Source organism: Elephantulus edwardii, unplaced genomic scaffold (assembly GCF_000299155.1).
Source record: "Elephantulus edwardii isolate Elephantulus edwardi_28Jun2011 unplaced genomic scaffold, EleEdw1.0 scaffold00257, whole genome shotgun sequence".
Taxonomy (NCBI): domain Eukaryota; kingdom Metazoa; phylum Chordata; class Mammalia; order Macroscelidea; family Macroscelididae; genus Elephantulus; species Elephantulus edwardii.
This window is the reverse complement of record NW_006400007.1, coordinates 3,458,489-3,479,650: the sequence shown is the minus strand read 5'-3', so window position 1 is coordinate 3,479,650 and position 21,162 is coordinate 3,458,489. Positions and strand designations below refer to the sequence as shown.

The 21,162-nt window shown below is 37.4% G+C and overlaps 1 protein-coding gene across 1 annotated transcript in view; it reads right to left on the bottom strand.

Moving 5' to 3' along the window:
• Positions 1 to 21,162, bottom strand: part of USP32 (ubiquitin specific peptidase 32) — a 191,442-nt gene that overhangs the window by 16,706 nt on the left and 153,574 nt on the right. Inside the window, exons 23-29 of the mRNA XM_006899474.1 lie at positions 19,891 to 20,064; positions 19,013 to 19,187; positions 15,768 to 15,919; positions 14,631 to 14,742; positions 13,309 to 13,520; positions 2,048 to 2,232; positions 926 to 1,012 (exon numbers count right to left, since the gene is read on the bottom strand). Coding sequence (XP_006899536.1) covers positions 926 to 1,012; positions 2,048 to 2,232; positions 13,309 to 13,520; positions 14,631 to 14,742; positions 15,768 to 15,919; positions 19,013 to 19,187; positions 19,891 to 20,064 — 1,097 coding nt within the window. The remainder of the gene's footprint in view (positions 1 to 925; positions 1,013 to 2,047; positions 2,233 to 13,308; positions 13,521 to 14,630; positions 14,743 to 15,767; positions 15,920 to 19,012; positions 19,188 to 19,890; positions 20,065 to 21,162) is intronic.

Here is a 21,162-nt window from a genome sequence, read left to right as displayed (position 1 = left end):
ATGTGAAAGATTGGATAAATAATGTATACTGCATTGAAACAGATGAGGGAGAAAACTGTTTAAAAGGGATATATGATTAGGTATTGTTGCTATAGGAGTCTAGATCGATGGCTGCATAGTAGACTGGACTTGGGGGAGGGACTGTATAACAATGAAAGAATTTTACTAAAGAGAAGAGCGAACTGGGCGGGGGAAAGGTGGGCAGGGAGAAAAGCATAACAATGAATGAATGAAAATCCAAAGTCTCTGTGAATTTTCATTAAAATTAATAATAAATAAAAATATAAAGAAAAAAGTATGGAGTTGAGAGGGGTGTGGACAACATGGCAAAGCTATTTTGTATTCCGTTTTCAAGTATCTTACTACATTTTTCTAGAAAATTACTTTATTACTGTCTTGTATTTTTTCCACCTGAACAGACTTTCAGCAAGGTATAGCAAACAGACGATTCTTTTTAAAGAGCTTACAGTATAAAATAATAGCTATTGAAAACAAGCTATTTGGGGTAGACCAAAGGGCTTATAAGGAGCTCTGGTGGCAAAATTTGTGACATGAGCTAGTCTCAGGTTTTAACCCAAAGTCTTATTCATTTCTCTGGTGGTTTCGCCTTAGGATAAAGATGGACAATTTCCTCCCATGTGGTTACAGCTTTAGAAATCCAATGAACTGTGAGCCAGTTCACTGGGTCAGCTATGAGTCATCTATGACTCAACAGCAATGAATGGAGATAGAGTTTATTAAACCAGCTCAGTGTCAAAAGCAACCTCCACCTATCAACCTCCTAAGGAAGAAATAAATGAGTAATTTCTAAATTTCTTCCAATTATTTAACTTTTTTAGTCTTAAGCTTGGAAATATTATTAAAAAGATACTTTATCTGAAGCTGCAATTTCAAATTTTTTTCTTTTACAGAGAGGTCACTTTACCTATACCATGGGCACCAAGCACAGGAGTTCCCATCTTTCTGCACGACCCGTAGAGTGAATGGATACTGATAGCCCATGCTGTCATCACTGAAACAGAAGAGAACACAAAAAATATTATGAGCAGCACTTCTAGCTTGGAGTGCATCTCTTTTTATTTTCATTATAACTGACCTGAAGGAACCCTAGTAGTGTATTCTGCAGAGTGTTGTACTGCCAAGCAAAAAGCCCAGCATCTTCTGTAGTTCTAACTGATGAGTGACTTTTTGGGAGATAAAGAAGTAGCCTCCTGCCAAGATTTACAGTCTAAAATTCTGTGCTATGTATTGGGATCAACTCAACAGCAATGAATTTGGGTTTGGCTAAGTAACCCTTCAAGGGCATTTGTCACTGCAGTGTGCTTAGGTGGATTGTTCAACATGGATTATTCGAATTTGTCAGCAGCCGCAGCCATGTGCCTAACACATTCTACAGTAGGACGAATATACAATGCTCATCTAAATGAGCCCATGTGCTACGTGCAAATTTTACAAGATAAGTCAATCATGTAGTCACAAATCAATTATCTCTATCAGGGGAATTAGTTCACTTAAACTAATTAGACATTTCCATGACAAGAACACTGACACAAAACAGAAGGCTGGAAAGCCCTAAAGGTTTTGTACATAAAGAAGTCTTCTTTAGTCAGAGTCCCTAACGCAGTTCTTACTAGGTCCATTTTTCTGCCAGGTTTTAACTATTCGAAGTTACAAGTTACATACCATCTGGGGAGTAACTTCCATTAACTGCCAATGGTGATTATAAAGATAGTCTTGAAAACAACCTAACAACTTCTGCAACTTGAGCAAAAAAAAAAAAAGTTTTCACTCTTATCCCTGTACAAGTAATAATGCAAAGAATATGATAAAAGAGTAGTATACTTTACTGCTCATTTGGCACTCGATAGTGACAATTTTATGACTCTGGAAGTAAGAATGAGTTGTACAGAAAAGAGATGCCAATTTTCACATGTAGAAGTCCCAATCAAAGAGTAAATAATTTGACATGCAATCAATCATACAGAATTCTCATATATTATTGTCCTTCTAGAGTCTGGAAAACACAAGGCCAATCTCTTGAACTCACCAATCTTGAGCATGATTACTGGCTTCTTGAGGTGGAAGAGGGCTGGCTAATCGAGATACTTGAATCCAAACCGCATCATACAAGTCTTTTTTCCTGGTATTTACAGTACAAGGAACAATCAGTGGCATTCCAAAGAGGCTGGGGCGATTCTTCTGAGATGACAGGAAATAAAGTTCTGTCCTCATCTAGATATATAACCAAAGAAGAGAAGCTGGTAAAGAAGCCTTTGAATTCTCACTTTCCTTTTTCTAAGACTGTCAGTGACACACATTAATACCATTTAAAATTAAAGATGAAACAATCTTTTATTAGTCTTAAGAGAATGGCTATTTAAGATGGAGGCAATAAAGTATTGCCAACTTTAACAACTTATTGTTGCTTATCAGCATTTAATATTGTCAAACTCTAGTTCTCTCCACTAAATCTCTCTCATATATTCTGAATTACATGTGAAGTTTAATTATTATAATTGCATGTAAAATTTCCTATTTTAATAAAACTCTCTCTCTAGAAAATGCCAGTACTTAAGGACTGAACTGGGTTCCCCCAAATATGTGCTATAAATCCTAAACACTATGCCTGTGGTTATAATTCCATTTAGGAATAGGTTGTCTCTGTTATGCTAGTAAACTGGAATTAGTGTAAGGTGTCTTGAATCAATCTCTTTCATGAAATAGCTAGCAGAGGTGGAGTAAAAGAAATAACGACACTTGGATATCTTCAAGCAATTAGAAAGTAGAAGCTGAACAAACAAGGACCTTCATTAGAGCCAACAGAGACAGAAAGTTTGACCCCAGGGTGATTTAATTCAGATTTCTAGATTCCTAAACTGTGAGAAATTAATAAACTGTGAGAAATTAAATTTGTTTGTTACAGCCATTCACTTGTAGTATTTTTTTAGAGAAGCACTAGAAAACCAAGATAAAATCTGGTACTGGTAGAATAGGATGCTAATATATGGAAGTTGGATAATGGTTGCGGCTGTTGTGTTGTTATGTGCCATCGAGTCGCCTGTGACTCACAGTGATTGTATGTACAAGAACCCTAAACCCTGCTCTATCCTGTGCCAACCTCACTGTCTCTGACACATCTACTCCCACTGCCCCAATCACCAAATCGATCCATCTAATCGAGGGTCTTCCTCCCTGCATTGTCCCTCCACTCTCCCAAACATCATGTCCCTCTCCAATGCCTAGTCCCTCCTTGCAACATGACTAAAATATGTCAGACGAAGATTCAGAATCCTTGCCTCCAAGGAGCAGCCAGGTTTCACCCTCTGTAGAACAAACCTGTTTGTTCTCCTAGCAGTCCATGGTATATTCAACAGTCATCTCCAGCATCACAGCTCAAAGGTATCAATTCTCTATCATCCTTAGTCACTGTCTAGCTCTCTGACTCATAGCAGGCAATTGTGAAGACTATGGCCCGGATCAGGGGCACTTTAGTCTCCAGAATGATGTCGCTGCTCTTCAGTACTGTAGAAAGAGTACCAGAGGAATGTCTATCTGTGTTTCATTGACTGTGCAAAGGCTTTTGCCTGTGTGGATCACAACTAGCTGTGGCTGACTCTGAGAAGAATGGGAATCCCAGAACATTTGATTGTGCTTATGTGAAACCTATATTTGAACCAAGAGGCAGCAATCAGAATAGAGCAAGGAGACACTACATGGTTCAAAATTGGGAAGGGTGTCCGCCAGGCATTTATTCTGGCTCTATACCTTTTCAATCTGAATCCAGAACAGATCATTCGAGATGCTGGTCAGTATGAACAGGAATGTGGCATCAGTATTGGTGGAAGATTCATCAACATGTGTTATGCAGATGAAACAACCCTGCTTGCAGAAACTGAGGAGGACCTGAAGCACTTGTTATAGAAGGTCAAGGACTGCAGCCTTCAAGATGGATTGAAATGCAACATCAAGAAAACAAAGATTCTCATCACTGGGCTAATTGGCAGCATCATTATGGATGGTGAAGAGATTGAGACCGTTAACAGTTTTAGTTTACTTGGCTCCACAGTCAACATTCTTGGTAATAGCAGCCAGGAAATCAAGAGACAAACTGCACTGGATAATGGTAGAGGCTGGAAAAGTTTTAAGGTGCTTAACCCTAAAAGCCTAGACTGCTTTGAAATGCCTTTTGTTTATGGAATTACAGATATCTAGAACAATTCTGATGAGGGCCTAGAAGAAAGTGACAATAGCTATAGAGAAATCTATCATCTTAGAAAATGTATATGGCGCCACCAACAGAATGAGGCTAGAAATATGGATGATAAATGAATTTCTAATGAGGCTTTAATGATGGATATATGATTGGATACTGGAGGAAAGGAGATGCTTTTCACGCTCATAAAATGTGAACAAATCTTCTCTGAATTTTGTTGAAATGTTTGGGAGAAGGTAGAATTTTAGGTGATGAACTTGGATATATAGCTGAGGAGATTTCTAAGCAGGATCTTAATGGACTACATGGTTTCTCTTTGCTGCTTACAGGAAAATGTGAGAAGAAAGTTGGACCTTAAAAGTAACTATGCAATATCAAAATAGAATTGCAAAGCCCTGACAAATTCTATTGTACAAACTAAGAACACATGGCCTAGAATATTCACCAGGGTGGTGGTTAATATATCTTTTGTGAAAGAGATTAAGTCCATCCATAACTGATCTAACCAATTACCAAAGAAGAAAACGCATCAGATGAGACTGAAAGGAAGAGAGAAAGAGTAAAGCAAAGACCACTGACTGCCTCTTGCAGGTACTAGGTCAAAGGAGACAAATCTGCTGTCTTTCAAAAAAGAAAAGAATCATCTTGAGAGCAACTCAGAGATCAGCAAAACCCAGAAGCATGGAAAGTCAATGCTGTTGAGTTGGAACTGACACGTAGCTGGCCCTTTACTGGGTTTCCAAGGTTGTAAATGGGAGGAGATTGCCCATCTTTCTCTTGAATCTACTGGATTCAAACTTTAAGGAAAGTTCAGCCTTTCAGACAGCAGCACAATTTCCCATGGACTATTCCACCAGAGCAGAATCACAGCCTGCTAGGTTTCAACGGGTAGGGGCATGGCATTATTAAGTTTCAAAGAGACTTGGTTCTGTTCTTGGAACAGAAGTTCTTGAAGTTCTTCTGTTCTTGAAGTTACAAGTTGTTACCTAAAGCTAAAGCTAAAGGGCTTCTGCTCTTAGAGCCAGAAGAATGGGGCCCAAGGGACTACAGGAAGGAGGGAGGTAGATTTGCTATTTAAATGGAGGAGGAGAATAGTGATACTTAAAGCTGAGGGTGTGTAGTTGCTGTTCCAGTGGGCCTGGAAGGCAGGGCTAAAGCCAGGGCTTTAGAGTGAGAATCTAGAAGGCCTGTCCAATATTTAGATTTTGGAGGGCAGGACCCGTTTTCAGACAGTCCCAAGAACAGAGGATTATTTTGAAGTCTCAAGAATTAATAAAAAATCATTCTTCTGGGTTATAGACTTGCTTGGGTGCCTGCCTTTTTTCATCTACCTTGAAACTGAACACTTGAAAACCATTGTACTTTGGAACTAGATGATTTGTATTCTAGGTTTCACAGATTCATAGATAAAGAGACATGCTATCCCAGGATAGGATACATCTAGTCTTAGACATATTCAATTTAGATGATTCAGAAGTTCAGCTTGATTTAAGACTGCTGGCATGATGTGATGGGGAGACTGTGTTTTACATGCAAAAGGAACATTAATTTGGGGGAGGAGAGCAAAAGGATATATTATGGACTGAATTGTGTCTCTCAAAAAGAAGTGCTGACACAATATCTCTCTCAGAAAACAAAGAAGCACAAAGCATGAACTGATGAACCTCAAAGAATATAACATAAAGCTTTGAATATACCTCAACAAAAAGAAAAGAAATGAGGACCAACAGGTAACATCATGATAGAGATGGAGAAAAGTCTGAATTTTTCAATTATTTAATTTTATTCGGGCTCACAATTAACACCCAAGGAAGCAGCAGTTAAATGATGTACTTGAAATTTGCCAACAAAGACTTCTTTAAAGTGCTAAAGAACAAGGTAATTTTAAAGACCAAGGTACACTTCATCCAAACACTAGTATTTTCAATTTTCTCATATGCATATGGAGCTTTGGTGGCTTAGTAGTAAGGAATTACACTGCCAATCTAAAGGTGAACAGTTTGAATCCACTGGCTGCTCTGTGGGAAAAAGATGGGTTAATCTCCTCCCAAGGGATTTACTGCCTCTGAAAACCTGCTGAAGGGTCAGCTATGGGTCAGTTTCAATTTGATGATATACAGCAACAACATAAGAATTTGAGGGTTCAAAATGAATAAAGAAGACAAAGGTATACTTTCGATACCTTTGAATTTTAGTATTGGTGAACTGCAGTATTAATGAAGATATGGATTGTCAAAAGAACAAGAGTCTGTCCTGGAAGAAGTGCAGCCCGAATGGTCCTTGGAGGAGAGGACTGTGAGACTTCACCTCACATTCTTTGGACATGTTATGAAGAGGGGCCAGTCTCTGGAGAGAAACATCATGTTTAGCAAAGTAGAGGCTCAGCAAAATAGAAGAAGACCTTGAATGAAATGGATTAACATGGTGGCTATAACGATGAGTTTAACCAAAGCAGAGATTATGAGGTTGACATAGTATCAGGTAGGATTTGTTCTGTTGTACAGAGTCAATCTGAGTAGATCTATTCCTAAAGGAATACTGATGACATGTTTAGCATGCTGTACACCAAATAAAAAGGTTAGTGCTTCAAATTCACCAGCTGCTCCTCATGAGAGAAACTCCTCAAAAGGTAGTCTCTTTCTGTTAATATTTACATCGGAAAACCAATGCAGAGTTGCTATGTGTTAAGATCTACTCCATGACACTTTTTTAGTTTGTTGGGTTTTTTTTTCATCTAAAAAATTTATTAATTTAGAAATGAGGATACAGAACAAAAGCTTTTTTCTATTCTTGTCAATACTTTTCTAATGCCATTCGTTTTCACTCTCTTGAAGGTAACTTTTCTCACTGTAAGGCAGCCCGTATCTTCTGCTCACTTCCTTAAAAGATGTTTCCAGTTCAACCAAGAATTTCCCTTTTGTCTTATAACATTTTCTCTCATCTGAAAAAGTCCAACAACTCTAACTTGCTAGAACTAAAGATTTCAAACTCCTGCTCTATTTCTTTACACTATTTAAAAGTTTTCATTATTTTTCACTTTCTGACCTGTAATAACCTTTTTTCTTTAAATTACATGATTGTCGTGTCAAAACACTATTTTCACCTTTTATCTGTATGAATATTCTTGTCTATGTTTTCGTTTATGTATCAGGCAAAGAGGAGCAGAAGGAACATAAAATGCTTTCAAAGTAAATGAACCGTAAGGTCAAAATGGCTGGAAAGAGGAAGGTGGGAATAAAACTTAAGAAATTATGAATTCCAAGTAGGGTTTTGAAAGAAGAGATTAAAAAGCACAGTGATAAAATGAGTACAAGGTTTCCTAACAAAAAAGAGCAAACAAGATCAACTAAGAAAACTCTCAGTGTGTAGTCTTCAGGATGAAGAAATGGTACTGTTTTCCACAGAAATAACGGGAATGGGAAGTTGCTTTGTGATAGACAATAAAATAAATTTTAGGAATCTCCAAATGCAACTTGCCAGATCAAAACGGAAATAGGTCATTGGCTAAAAAATGAAAAGTAAGGATAATAATATGGTTCTGTTTCAATAATTAGAAAATTCTGTATACAATGCTTAGCACTCACTAAGTACTTAATATTCAATATAGTATTTCATATATGTTATAATTAAAATATTGTTTCCTAAGAAAGATTAAGGACTTCAGTGCTTCATATACAATCTAATATTGCTTGGTAAGTATGAGCTGGAGAAATGCATAAATCTCCCAGTTATTTTAGGTGATGAGGCCAGGTGGAGCTGTGCTTAAGAGCAATTCCTAGTCAGAGATGTAACTTTTGGTTCTCTAGGCTATTACCTCATACTATTCCATTTATACAATTCACATATATTCCATTTATATAATCCCTGTTCATATAGCCAGGAACTCACTTAAGTCCCTAGTACCATGACTAACTCAAAAGGGGAAAAAAGTCCATTTCAACGAATTATCATAAGGAAAATAGCTGTTCAAAAAACAGAATACTGCCAATACTATGAAAGCCTCTCTGCTCTAGCTCCATTTTTCTAAGATAACTGTAATTTTCATTTTAATAGTAATCACTTTGATGCTTTTAGTTATTTTCATCTTATATATACATAAATGTTTTATTTTCCATGTTTTTGAAGTTTATAGAAATTGTTGTGATGTGCTGTCAAGTCACCTATGACTCATAGCGACTTTATGTACAACAGCCCTAAACCCTGCTCTATCCTGTGCCAATCTCACTGTCTCAAACATATCTACCCTGATTACCCCAGTCACTGAATCAATCCATCTCATAGAGGGTCTTCTCCTGCGCTGTCCCTCCCCAAGGACTGGTCCCTCCTTGCAACATGTCCAAAGTATGTCAGATGAAGCTTCAGAACCTTTGCCTCCAAGGAGTAGCCCAGTTTCACCCTCGCCAGGACAAACCTGTTTGTTCTCCTAGCAGTCCATGGTATATTCAACATTCTTCTCCAGCACCACAGATCAAAGGTATCAATTCTCCTTCTATCATCCCTAGGCATTGTCCAGCTCTCTGATGCATAACAAGTGATTGCAAAGACCATGGCCTTTATCAGGTACACCTTAGTCTCCACATTGTTGCTCTTCAGTACTTTAGAGAGGTGTCTAACTGCAGACTTTCCCATCGCAATGTCTTTTAATTTTCTGGCTGCTGATGCCAAGAGTGTTGATTGTGGAGCCAAGTAAACTAAAGCTGTGAACAATCTCAATGTCTTCACCATCCTTCATGATGCTGCCAAACGGCCCGGTGGTGTGAGAATCTTTGTTTTCTTGATATTGAGCCTCAATCCATACTGAATGATGCAGTCCCTGACCTTCTGCAGCAAGTGTTTCAGGTCCTCCTCAGTTTCAGCAAGCAGGGTTGTATTATTTGCATAACACAGATAGTTGGTGAGTCTTCCTTCAATCCTGATGTCGCATTTCTCCTCATAGAGCCCAGCCTCCCAGATAACCTGTTCTGCATATAGATTGAAAAGGTATGGAGATAGGACACATTCCTGGCAGATACCCTTCCCAATTTTGAACCATGCAGTATTTCCTTGCTCTCTTCTGATGACTGCCTCCTGGTTCACGCATAAATTTTGCATTAGCATGATAAAGTGTTTTGGGATTCCCATTCTTCTCAGAGTTAGTTAGCCACAGTTTGTTGTGATCCAAACGCCTTGCATATTAGATGAAACAGACATTTCTCTGGTACTCCCTGCTTTCAGCCGAGATCCAGCTAACATTCACTACAATATCCCTAGTACCATGACCCCTTCTAAACCCAGCCTGTTGATGTGCTTTTATAGACATAGAGATATATAATTTTCTTTTATGCCTATTTTTTTCTTCCTCAACATTATGTCTGTGTGACTCATTTAGGTTGGATGCAACTAAAATTTCATTCATGTTCACTGTCATGTAATATTGTGTGAACACATCAAAATTTTCTTATCCTTTCTATTGTTAATGGTTACTTGTATTTAGGCTATTACAGATAATGCTGCTATTAATATTCATGCATGTATCTGTAGGATGAATACCTAAGAGTGAAACTGTCTGTTTTGAAGTAGAAAACTACTTTCTAAAATAACTCTACCAATTTATTTTCTCTTCAGCAGTACCTGGCAGTTTCTAATGCTCCATTAATCTTACCAATACTAGTCTACTCAACATTGTGCAGTGGTATCTTACACAGCACTGCAGAGTTGATTCTGCCTCATAGCAACCCTATAAGACAGGTTAGAATCATTCCATAATTTTTCCAAAGCTGAAATCATTACGGAAGCAGATCTGCCACATCTTCTGGAGTGGCAGGTGGGTTTGTATTGAGGCTTTTTGGTTAGTAGTAGAGCTCTTAACTAATGTGCCAGTAGAGGTGGGTACTAAAGGTGTCTTAATGTGGCTTTAATTTCTATATCCCTGATTATTAGTGAGGTTGATCACTTTTCTGTAAGTTTATGGACTATCCAGATACTCACTTTGTGATATTCTATTCAAGGATTGGGACTACTGTTTCACCTCTGAGGCTTGCAATTTTACCTTTTTTCTTAAAAAAAAATTAAATTGTGGTTTCAATGGAAGTTTACAAGGAAATTTTACACAATCATTTATACAGATACATCTCCCCTTTTTTTACCCTTTTCATCCTCTTAATGTTGTTTTGATGGAACTAAAGTTCTTAATTTCAATAAAGTTCAATTTATCACACTTTTCTGTTGCATTTAGTATCTTTTATTTATAATTTAAACAGTCTTTCCCTTAATTAAAGTCATAAGCATATTAATCTTTAATGTCTTCCAGGGAATGTGTTATTTCCCCCTTTTTTATTTTTTTAATAATTTTAATCAACATTTACAGAGAATTTGGATTTCCATTCATTCATTGCTGCACTTCTCTCCCCGCCTAGCCCTCTCCCCCCGCCCCCCCGTTCGCTCCTCTCTTTCAAAAGTAAAAGAAAGACTCCCTCCCTGGTACACAATCCCCCCGCACCCCTCCCACCGCCCCAAGTACATTCCACTATGCAACCTTAATTGTGGACTCTTGTGATAACCATAATACCCTATCATACATCGCTTTTAAATTATTCAGTCCCTCATCTGTTTCCATGCAGTATACACAATTTATCCAGTTTTTCTCAGTCTTACCCCACCCTGATATCAGTCCCATTTTACAGCAGTGGCACCATGCAATATTTGTCCTTTTGCGACTGAGATATTTCACTCAGCATAATGTCCTCCAGGCTCACCCATTTTGAATAATATTGAATGAGTTCCTTGTTTTTCAATGCAGCATAGTATTCCATTGTGTGAATATACCACAGCTTCTCTACCCATTCGTTTGTTGATGGGCACCTGGGTTGTTTCCAACTCCTTGCTATTGTGAACAGAGCTGCGATAAACATGGGTGTGCATCATTTCCCCCTTTTAAGTTCTACAATCCACAAGGAATTGAATATTGTATGCTGAGTGGTAGGTGTCAAGTTTCAAATGGATATCCAGCTGTTTTTTTTCCACTATTCTTCAACATCACCTTTTGTCTATGCTCTTTATTTTATTCAATTGGTTTCTTTACTTTGCAGGGACATGCACATGCAGGCACGTGCACTGTCTCTCTCTCTCCCTCCCTCCTTTCCTTTCTCTATCTCTCTCTCCCCACCTCTGTCTTCCTCTCTGTCCCTCCCCCTGGTGATATCTTTAAAATACTAGGTCTTCTAATCCATGAACATGGTCTATTTCTTAAAATATCTGAGTTCTAATTAGTTTCTAGCAATACTATTTTATTGTTTTCTGGATCTGTCTTGTAAGTGGTAAGCTTATAGATACTTGTTTTTTGGTATTCTATGAGAGATGGTATCTATAGTAGGCTAAATGAAAGGCTTTGCCTCACTGGCATTTGAATCTACCTGAGGCTCCAAGGGAGAAAGATGATCATCCTCCTGTGTGATTTACAGTTTCAGAAACTCAACATAGGGACAGCTCTGAGTTGGTTTGGACTCAAGAGCAATGAGCTTGCGGGGATTTTTTTTGGTAGGAAGGGTGATCTTACTGGGAAAAAGAGTCTCTGGAGATGTAAATAAGGATTTCAAGATATGATCATTCTGGATTATCCAGGTAAATCCTACATCTAATAGGAAACACACATAACTTATGAGAGAGAGAGGAAAAAACCCTAAAAACCCTACTGCAATCAAGTCAGTTCTAACTCATAATCACAGATTTGATCCAGAGTGAATTGCACACCAGATTTTCCAAGGCTGTAAATCTTTACAGAAGCAGAGTGCTCATTCTTTCTCTTATAGGGCTGCTTATCAGTTTTGTTTAGCAGCTAAATACTTTAAGATAGTGCCACCAGGACTTTATGAAAGGAAAAGATCCCATGTGCAGATGGGATCGGAGTTACGCAGCCTCAAGGCAAGGACTCCTAGGAACCCCAAGAAACAAATGACGAAATGAACCTAAGAACCATAGAACCTAAGAGGATCGAGGTCCTGTTAACACTTGAATTTAGATATTTGGTATGAAGAATTGTAAGAAAATACATTTCTGTGACTTAAACATCTATTAGTTCTAGAAACAAATATTAGTTCTTCACAATTAATTTTCTCTTGTTGATGCAGCATCCCTACTTAAGTTCAGTTCATCTACCTTTTAAACATGCAATGAATATTTTATGGAAAAAAACAAAATAAATACAACTCAAATAAAAATTGTAAAAAGAAAATCAGAAAAATTTACCAACAAAGTAAGATAAAAAGCAAATTCTGAGGAGACGAATAAGCAAACCCTGAAATGGGAAGGGAAAGAGTCAACCTTGCTATCTTCTGTGAGGTCAAGTTAAAGGTTTGCACTTAGATTTTTTTGATGTTTACTTTGCTTTAATCATCACTATTGTCCTTCAGAAATCAGAAAACTAGAGAGTAAATTTGTACTCTACCAAATTGTTATTAAATAGGGTTATTGCTTTAACCATTAGTTATCATTAATATTAATTAATGTGTTAATTAATAAATATAATTCATATTAGATTAGTTAACCCTATCTTCCTTTGTTTTTATCAAAGACTCAATCTTCATGCAATAGCCATATTAATTTACTAAAGGAAGTATTAATTTACTAAAGCTTATCTTGTTAAAAAATTTTTATTTTTTTTTAAAGAGCATCCATGTTTATATGGCAAAGATGCATGCCTACAAAAACATATATTGCTCTTGTTAAGTGTTGTTGAGTTGATCTGGACTCAAAGTGACCTCATGTGACAGAGTAGAACTATCTTATAGTGCTTTTAGGATGTAATCTTTGCAGTAAACAAAAAAAATCACCAGATCTTTCTCTCATTAACAGTTATGCCACCAGTGTTCCTTACATGAACTAATACTTTTTTTCTTAAACTAATACTTTGATCCACCAGCTATCCTGCTACATCTTAATACAAGTTAGAAATGTAATTTCATACAAAGGCCATGATGTGAGATATAATAAATCCTGGTTGCAATTACTTGCACTACCACAGGCAGAAGCCAACAAAGATGTTGTAAAGACAGAAAATGACTATGTCTCACAAATGAGATTGGTAAAATGAGCAGAAATTTGGCTACCATTTAACTAACCATTTTCCGATGAACTGCAATGATGTAGCCTGTAAAGGGGTTGTCAGGAAGAGATGGCATGTGACCATTCACCATTCCATTTGTGAAGTTCTTCTCAGTTCCACATGGCACAACAGTGTTTGGCATTCCGTTGGGGATGAAGAGTGGTCGGGACAAGTCTCCATTGGTGGTTAGGGTGAACATTCCATTTGTAGATGGGGAAGAAGAGAAATCTATAGAATCAAAGGTAAGTACAGTACCATAAACACTTGCAGGACCTTTATCTTGGTTCATTTCCCAGAACAGTGGCAATGTCATTTCTTTGGATACAGGGCAGGCAGAAATTCTAGCTCAAATAATAATAATTATTCTAGGTTAATGGAAAGATTTTAATCTCAGGTTTTACCTCAAGTCACACTGAGTAAGCAACAAAGCAAGAGTATTTGTAAGAAAAATGTAAGCAGATTTTTGCAAAAACCTGTATAAGCACCTTATTGTAGCATACAGAATTCTATTATCTATTTTCTTTTTGGCACTTCTACATTCCTTTTAAATTTGCTTTGTACTATATGGCAGCTTTGAACTACATGTTGCATCTTACAAGAAATTAAAAACATTTCCTCAGTTTCTTTAGGACTATTTCAAGTGCTCAGGAACCCATGATACTAGTAAGCTACCAGAAGGGACAGTATAAATTATATAACATTTTCATCATTGCATAAAGTTATATTAGACAGTGTTCTAATAACAAGCAACAGCAAATCACCTTAAGTCCTACCTACTAGGTGCCAATGAGAGGAGCCTTTAAAGGACTCTACAGGAGAGTTCCCATCTGGAGTATCATTCTATAAATCTAGTATGATCCCTTTTACCATCTGCTGCTGTGCTGTTTACAGATAAAATAGTTAAAAGAGACAGAAATTTCAGCACTAGATTACCTAATAACTCTGAAAAAACCTGGAACGCATAGTTATTGTATTGGAACCAGATCACAGCTGATCCTCTAGCAGGTTTTAACACAAGAGATTGTCTACCTTTCTCCTGTGGAGCAACTGGTGAATTTGAACTGTCAGTGAGGAACCACTTTTGGGTTAGAAGTTCAACTCTCCAAGGACTAAGCCACTAGATCTCCCTACCAAATAATAATTTAGGATCTTTGGATTTTAGGCTCCTTATCTAAGACACAATGAGAAACTTAAGCGAAATGATGACTAACGGTTCCTTGTAGGGAAAAAATTATTTTGCTCGAATATCCTCAGCTAAACAAGAATAAAAAGTATGACTCTCAAACTCTCAGGCAAATTTTTGCAGTGGAGATAATAAAAGTTTTCATTCTATCTTACCTGTCTGTATTGGGCTAGAAGCTGAAATGGGAGATTCAGGAATGGGAACCTCAAATGCACATAGAAAGCCACTCACTGAGAGCCGTACTTTCTGGTTGTCTTGAGGGAAGTTCTATAAAAAAATAAACAAGATGGAGGGGATATTTCAGATAAAATGGAAAATCTTCTCTCAGATATATTTAAACCTTAATGTCTTAGCTGATCAGTAAAAACCAGATAACTAAGTAATATTTTCAATTAACTAAAAGATGAATGTAAACAACTAAAACCTTCACTGCTAAAACTAAACCGACACCAAGTAAAAAATTCCGTTATAATTTTTTCTTTAGGAAGTACACTGTGTATAACTGTATTTTTCTTCAAGCATTTAAATCTAAAACCTTCAAAGATCTTGCCTTTGCACTTTCATATGAAAAAGAAAATTCATGATGAGGTTAAAGTTTGCTCAGAAACATCAAAGACGAATCTAAATGATACCAAGAGTAGGAGCTCAACCTACTATAGTTAGGTTCTAATGAACTGGTTCTGGCTTTTGGAGACCTGAAGTCCAACAGCTGGAAACTGTCCAGTCCTGTGTCATTTTCATAATTGTTCCTATGTTTGAGCCTTTTCTTCTAGTTCCTGGGACAATCCATCTCTTTCACTGACCCTGTTTTTCTAAGCATAATATAATTTTCCAGGGACTTCTCCTTACAAATGTTCACTTTTAAAGTGTATTTTGACTCTAGTTCTTTAAAGACACATTTCCTTGCTCTTATGGCAGTTCATGTTAAAGTCAACACCCTTCTGCAACAACGTAACTCAAAAGCATCATTTTTCCCCCTTATTACTTATTATCAAATTCTTGCAAATATATGACTGAAAAAAGATAAAGAAATAAAGCTTTAGGAGTATCTTAGTCCGTAAAGTGACATCTTTGCTTGTGAATACTTTGAAGAGATCTCTAGCAGATGTGTCCAATACTGTATGTTCTCTGATTCTGGGACTGCTGTTTGTATAGGCACTCATTGTGGATTCAAGGAAAATAAAGCAGTTGATAATTTCAATCTTTTATCCACATAGAAAGATTTATGGAAATTAGAATACCATTCTAATGAAAAGAATCAAGAGCTGCCTAGACAGAATGCTTAGTGTTACCTTTATGTTGGAACTATGTACTTCAGCAAGAAGGATCTGTTCTGACTTCAATCCACAGAGATCACTCAGCTGTTTTTTCAAACCTGTGTATTTTTCATCCATATTCAGTCTTAGTCCATACCGTACAGGGGTAGTACCATCTAGCTTAATAACTGCCAAGAGACAGAGCTTGTATTTGTAAAATGCAGGTCACATTGAAAGCTTTCTACCATACACAGATATATCAACTTTGAAGTAACAAACATTTTAGCTAGATATTTTTTATGCATAAAATGCTACAATAGATGATATTTAGAGCTATTACTGAGTGAAATTAGTACTTCATAGTGCTTATCATATAAAATATATATTGCATTGATTATGCAAAGGCATTTGACTGCGTGGATCATAACAAACTGTGGCTGACTCTGAGAAGAATGGGAATACCAGAACATTCAATCGTGCTAATGCGAAACCTATACTTGGACCAGGAGGCAGTCGTCAGAACAGAGCAGGGCAACACTGAATGGTTCAAAATTGGGAAGGGTATGCGCCAGGGATGTGTCCTATCTCCATACCTTTTCAACCTGTATGCAGAGCAGATTATCCGAGAGGCTGGGCTCTATGAGGAGATACGTGGCGTTAGGATTGGTGGAAGATCTATCAACAATCTGCATTATGCAGATGACACAACCTTGCTCACTGAAACTGAAGAGGACTTCATGCACTTACTGCAGAGGGTCAAGGACTGCAGCCTTCAGTATGGACTGAGGCTCAATGTCAAGAAGACAAAGATTCTCACCACTGGACCAACTGGTAGCATCAGGATGGATGGTGAAGAGATTGAGATTGTTCACAGCTTCAGTTTGCTCGGCTCCACAGTCAACACTCTTGGCACCAGCAGCCAGAAAATCAAAAAACGTATTGCAATGGGGAAAGTCTGCTGTTAGGGACCTCTCTAAAGTATTCAAGAGCAACGGTGTCTCTTTGGAGACGAAGGTGCGCCTGATACAGGACATGGTCTTTGCAATCACTTGTTATGCATCAGAGAGCTGGACAATGACTAGGGAAGATAGAAGGAGAATTGATGCCTTTGAGCTGTGGTGTTGGAGAAGAGTATTGAATGTACCATGGACTGCCAAGAAAACAAACAGATTCATCCTAGAGAGGGTTAAACCAGGCTACTCCTTGGAGGCAAAGATTCTGGGGCTTCGTCTGACATACTTTGGACATGTTGTAAGGAGAGACAGGTCTTTGGAGAGGGACATCATGCTGAGTAGAGTAAAGGGACAGCGCAGGAGGGGAAGACCCTCTATGAGGTCGATTGATTCAGTGACTGGGGTAATCGGGATGAGTGTGTCAGAGGCAATGCAAGTGGCACAGGATAGAGCAGGATTTAGGGCTGTTGTACATAGGGTTGCTATGAGTAGCAAGCGACTCGACAGCACATAACAACAACAACATCATATAAAAACCCGAATAGCTTGGGACAGTTGTTTTTTGTAATCAAGGTGAAATTAATTTAATATATAACCATTTTAAAGGGAACATTTCAGTGGTATTTAAGTATATTCACAATGAGTTACAATTACTGCCTCTTTTTGTTTCAAAATTTTTTCTACAACTCAAGAAGACCCCAAGGTCATTAAATAATAATTCCTCATTAGCCTTTCCTCCTAGCCATAGTAACCATTGATGTGATATCAATGTGTATGAATTTCCCAATTCTGGATGTTGTTGTTGTTATGTGCTGTCGAGTCACCTGTGACTCAACGACCCTATGTACAACAGCCCTAAACTCTGCTCTGTTCTGTGCCAATTGCACTGTCTCAGATACACCCAGCCCGATTACCCCAGTCACTGAATCAATCAACCTCATGGAGGGCCTTCCCCTCCTGCGCTGTCCATCCACCCTCCCAAGCATGATGGCCCTCTCCAAGGACCAGTCCCTCCTTACAACATGTCCAAAGTATGTCAGACGAAGCCTCAGAATCCTTGCTTCCAAGGAGCAGCCCGGTTTAAGCCTCTCCAGGCTGAAACTGTTTGTTTTCCTAGCAGTCCATGGTACATTCAATACTCTTCTCCAGCACCACAGCTCAAAGGCATCAACTCTCCCAAGTCATTGTTCAACTCTCTGATGCATAACAAGTGATTGCAATGACCATGGCCTGTATCAGATGCACCTTAGTCTCCAGAGAGACGCCACTACTCTTCAGTACTCTGGATAGGTCCCTAACAGCAGGCTTTCCCATCGCAATGTGTCTTTTCATTTCCTGGCTGCTGGTGCCAAGAGTGCTGACTGTGGAGCCAAGCAAACTTGTTCATATAGAAGTAATCACACAGTATGTGACCTTTTGTATCTGGTTTCTTTCCCTTAATGATAATGTTATCAAACTTGATAATGTTATCAAGGTTCATCCAAATTGTAGTATGTATCAGGACTTCAATTCTTTTTATGATTGGATAATATTTCATTGTGCATATACACCACAGCTTGTTTATCAATTCATCTGTTGATGGACATTTGGTACTTTCCATTTTTGGCTGCTATAAACATTTGTGTAAAAATTTATGGATGATAAGATCAAAGAAAAATCAACGTAAAAAAATTATGGATGAACAGGTATTTAAACTTATCTTGGATATAGACCTGGGAATGGAAATGCTGTCATATAATTATATCTTTAACTTTTTGAGGAACTGACAAACTTTTGAGCATTGCTGTCTCATTTTGTTCCCATCATTAAGGGACAAGGGTTCCTGTTTCTCTATACCCTAACACTTAATATTTTTATTACAGCCATCCTCCTGCATATGCAATGCTAAGTCACTGGTTCTGCTACATTCCCTTAATCTCCAATGACTTTGTAAAGTTTTAAAAGGAGTTAGTTTTTGGCATGTTTCAAACTTAAAGAGGAATCAATGGGCACAGAAAAGGCCCACATTCTAAATCACAATATCATATTTGGGGTTAGTGTTTTTCTCTTTAGATATTAAATGTTGATTTTTCTCCATATTTTCCAAATAGTAGAAAAGGAAAAGTTAGGTCATACAGTAAAATATCATTTCTGTGAGTCTTTGTCCAATTTCTGACAGAAGCTAGAATATCCCAAGTGTTTCAAACTTCAAATCATGATTGAAAGAAGATTATGAAATCATAACATGCTGACAACTGATCTAAAAGCAAATGACTATACCCAACTCAAGTGGCTTTTAAGGTAAAAGACAACAGAGGTAAGTAATTTCCTCAGACCTTGATAACCTACCTGTTATTTCTAAGTGCATATAACTGTCCATTGGTAATGGTAAAGACAAAAAATTGAAAGGGTCAAATCGGACACTTATATGGCCACATGTCTTGCATTTAACTTGGGATCTTAGCTGTCCATGAAACAAATCCACAACAATTGATCTATTCCTTCTCAGATGGTTGTCCCAGGCCTAGCAAGGAAAAAGATTAGAGAACTTTATAAAAATTAAAACCATAAGCATTTCTACCCAAATTCAAAGAACTTGGTTAAATATACTGGACAAAAATGTTAAGACTATAATTGTTCATCTTTATTTAAAATATAAAAGCTTTCTGCCTACCAACTTACTATTCAGAAATGTAATTTAAAATATACTGTTTACTGGGATAGTAGAGAAAACTGGCTAATGAACAAAATATGAATGCTCTTCCTTCAACCTACTATTGTCAGCTGCAACTGCACTGTCCCAACACACAGTGATCTGCAGGGACAACAAAGTAAGACATCCCATGACAGGCTCTGTTCAATTTAGCACATAATAAATATGGAAGCAAAACCTTATTTTCCCTTTGTTCTATTATGGTAATAAAGTTCTATGTCCAGAAAAAAGAAGATAAAAGTGTCTATTTGCCCTATTGTCATTTCCTTAGCAATTAAGAGCATGCTGCTAGATAATGACTTCTTCTTGCCCCTTTTCCATAAAGTTTATATGAAATGACAACATTTTCTTATTTTCAATAAGGTGCTTTTGTCTTGGCATTATTCTACATGAATTACATAAAGGAACACAGATTTCTTTGTTTTCACAGTAAATTAAGGAGTGTAGGAAAGCTGATATATTCACTTGTGGCTAAACAATCTATTCTTACAGTAGATACTGAAAACTGACAAACCTCTGCAGCTACTTCCCAGTCTGGCCGGCCATCACTGTCCTTCAGTTCTACATATGGTTTCTCATGGACTCGGTTAAGATCTTCATGAAGACCATCCAAGAGAAAAGCCAGAAGTTCTTGGGAGTCTTGCTGCTGGAACCCATTAAACCTGGGAGCATATTTTGCTATGGTCCACTATAAATACGAAGAATCAAGAGTTATTCCATACCCATAAAGTTGCAGATAATTCAAGTACAGCCAACAATAATATTATTTAGCTTGCTTTTATTTCAGCAAATATCATTTGGGTAACCAAGAAATCTTTCTATTCTTAAACTAAAAAAGACAAAAAAGTATTCAGTCATTACTAAGTAATACCAGCTCAGTATCAAATAAACAAATGGAATTTGGCAGGGATACAAAATACTAAAACAGTACACATTCACATTGCTATTGAAAGATTTCTTGTTATATATTTCTTTCATAGTTGACATTCCTGGTATTTTTTTTTATATCCTAATGTTTATTATTAGAGGCATAAAGCCTTGTGTTTAACTGTGAGGACTTGCTAACTAGCTTGTTATGGTGGTCAGGTGACTTAACTACTCTGCAGCTGAGGCTCCTGAGCTGTAAATCAGGGATATTATGGGAGCACTGGTGGTTGGTAAAAAGCTGCACTGGAATCCTAACAGCATGCAGTTTGAATCCACTAGCTGCTCCGGGGGAGAAGGATGGGCAGTCACTTCCCATGCAATTTATTGCCTTTGAAAATTCGCTGGAGGGTCAGTTATGGGTTGGGTGCAACTTGCAGGCACACAACAACATGTTGTTTTACACCACAGGGTTATTTAGAGGAGTAAATGAGTTCATACAGGTAATTAGAAGTGTCTAGAAAGTGCTAAGTACACAAATGGATAGCTATTAAGATTGGAAAATTATAGCTTAAAAAGTTTTGGCTAACAATAAGAAAATCTCAACTTCAAAACAATCGACCACATGTGGTAAAACTTGCATCCATTAAATTCTTACCTTCTGCTATTTTTAAAAATCTTTTAGAAGGAAATCTTAGAAAAACTTGGTAATTAATTAAACCCTGAGGGTCACCTAAGAGTTAGTGTTATTAGTGAAGTACCAAAAAGCAAAGCATTTGATAAATTAATCAAATGAAGGATTATTCAAATTTAGACTATGCCTTTGATTTTTTTTAATTGAGATTTTAATGAAAGCTCATTAAGAATTTGGATTTCCATTCATTCATTGTTGCACATTTTCCTTCCTGTCTCCCTCCCATCC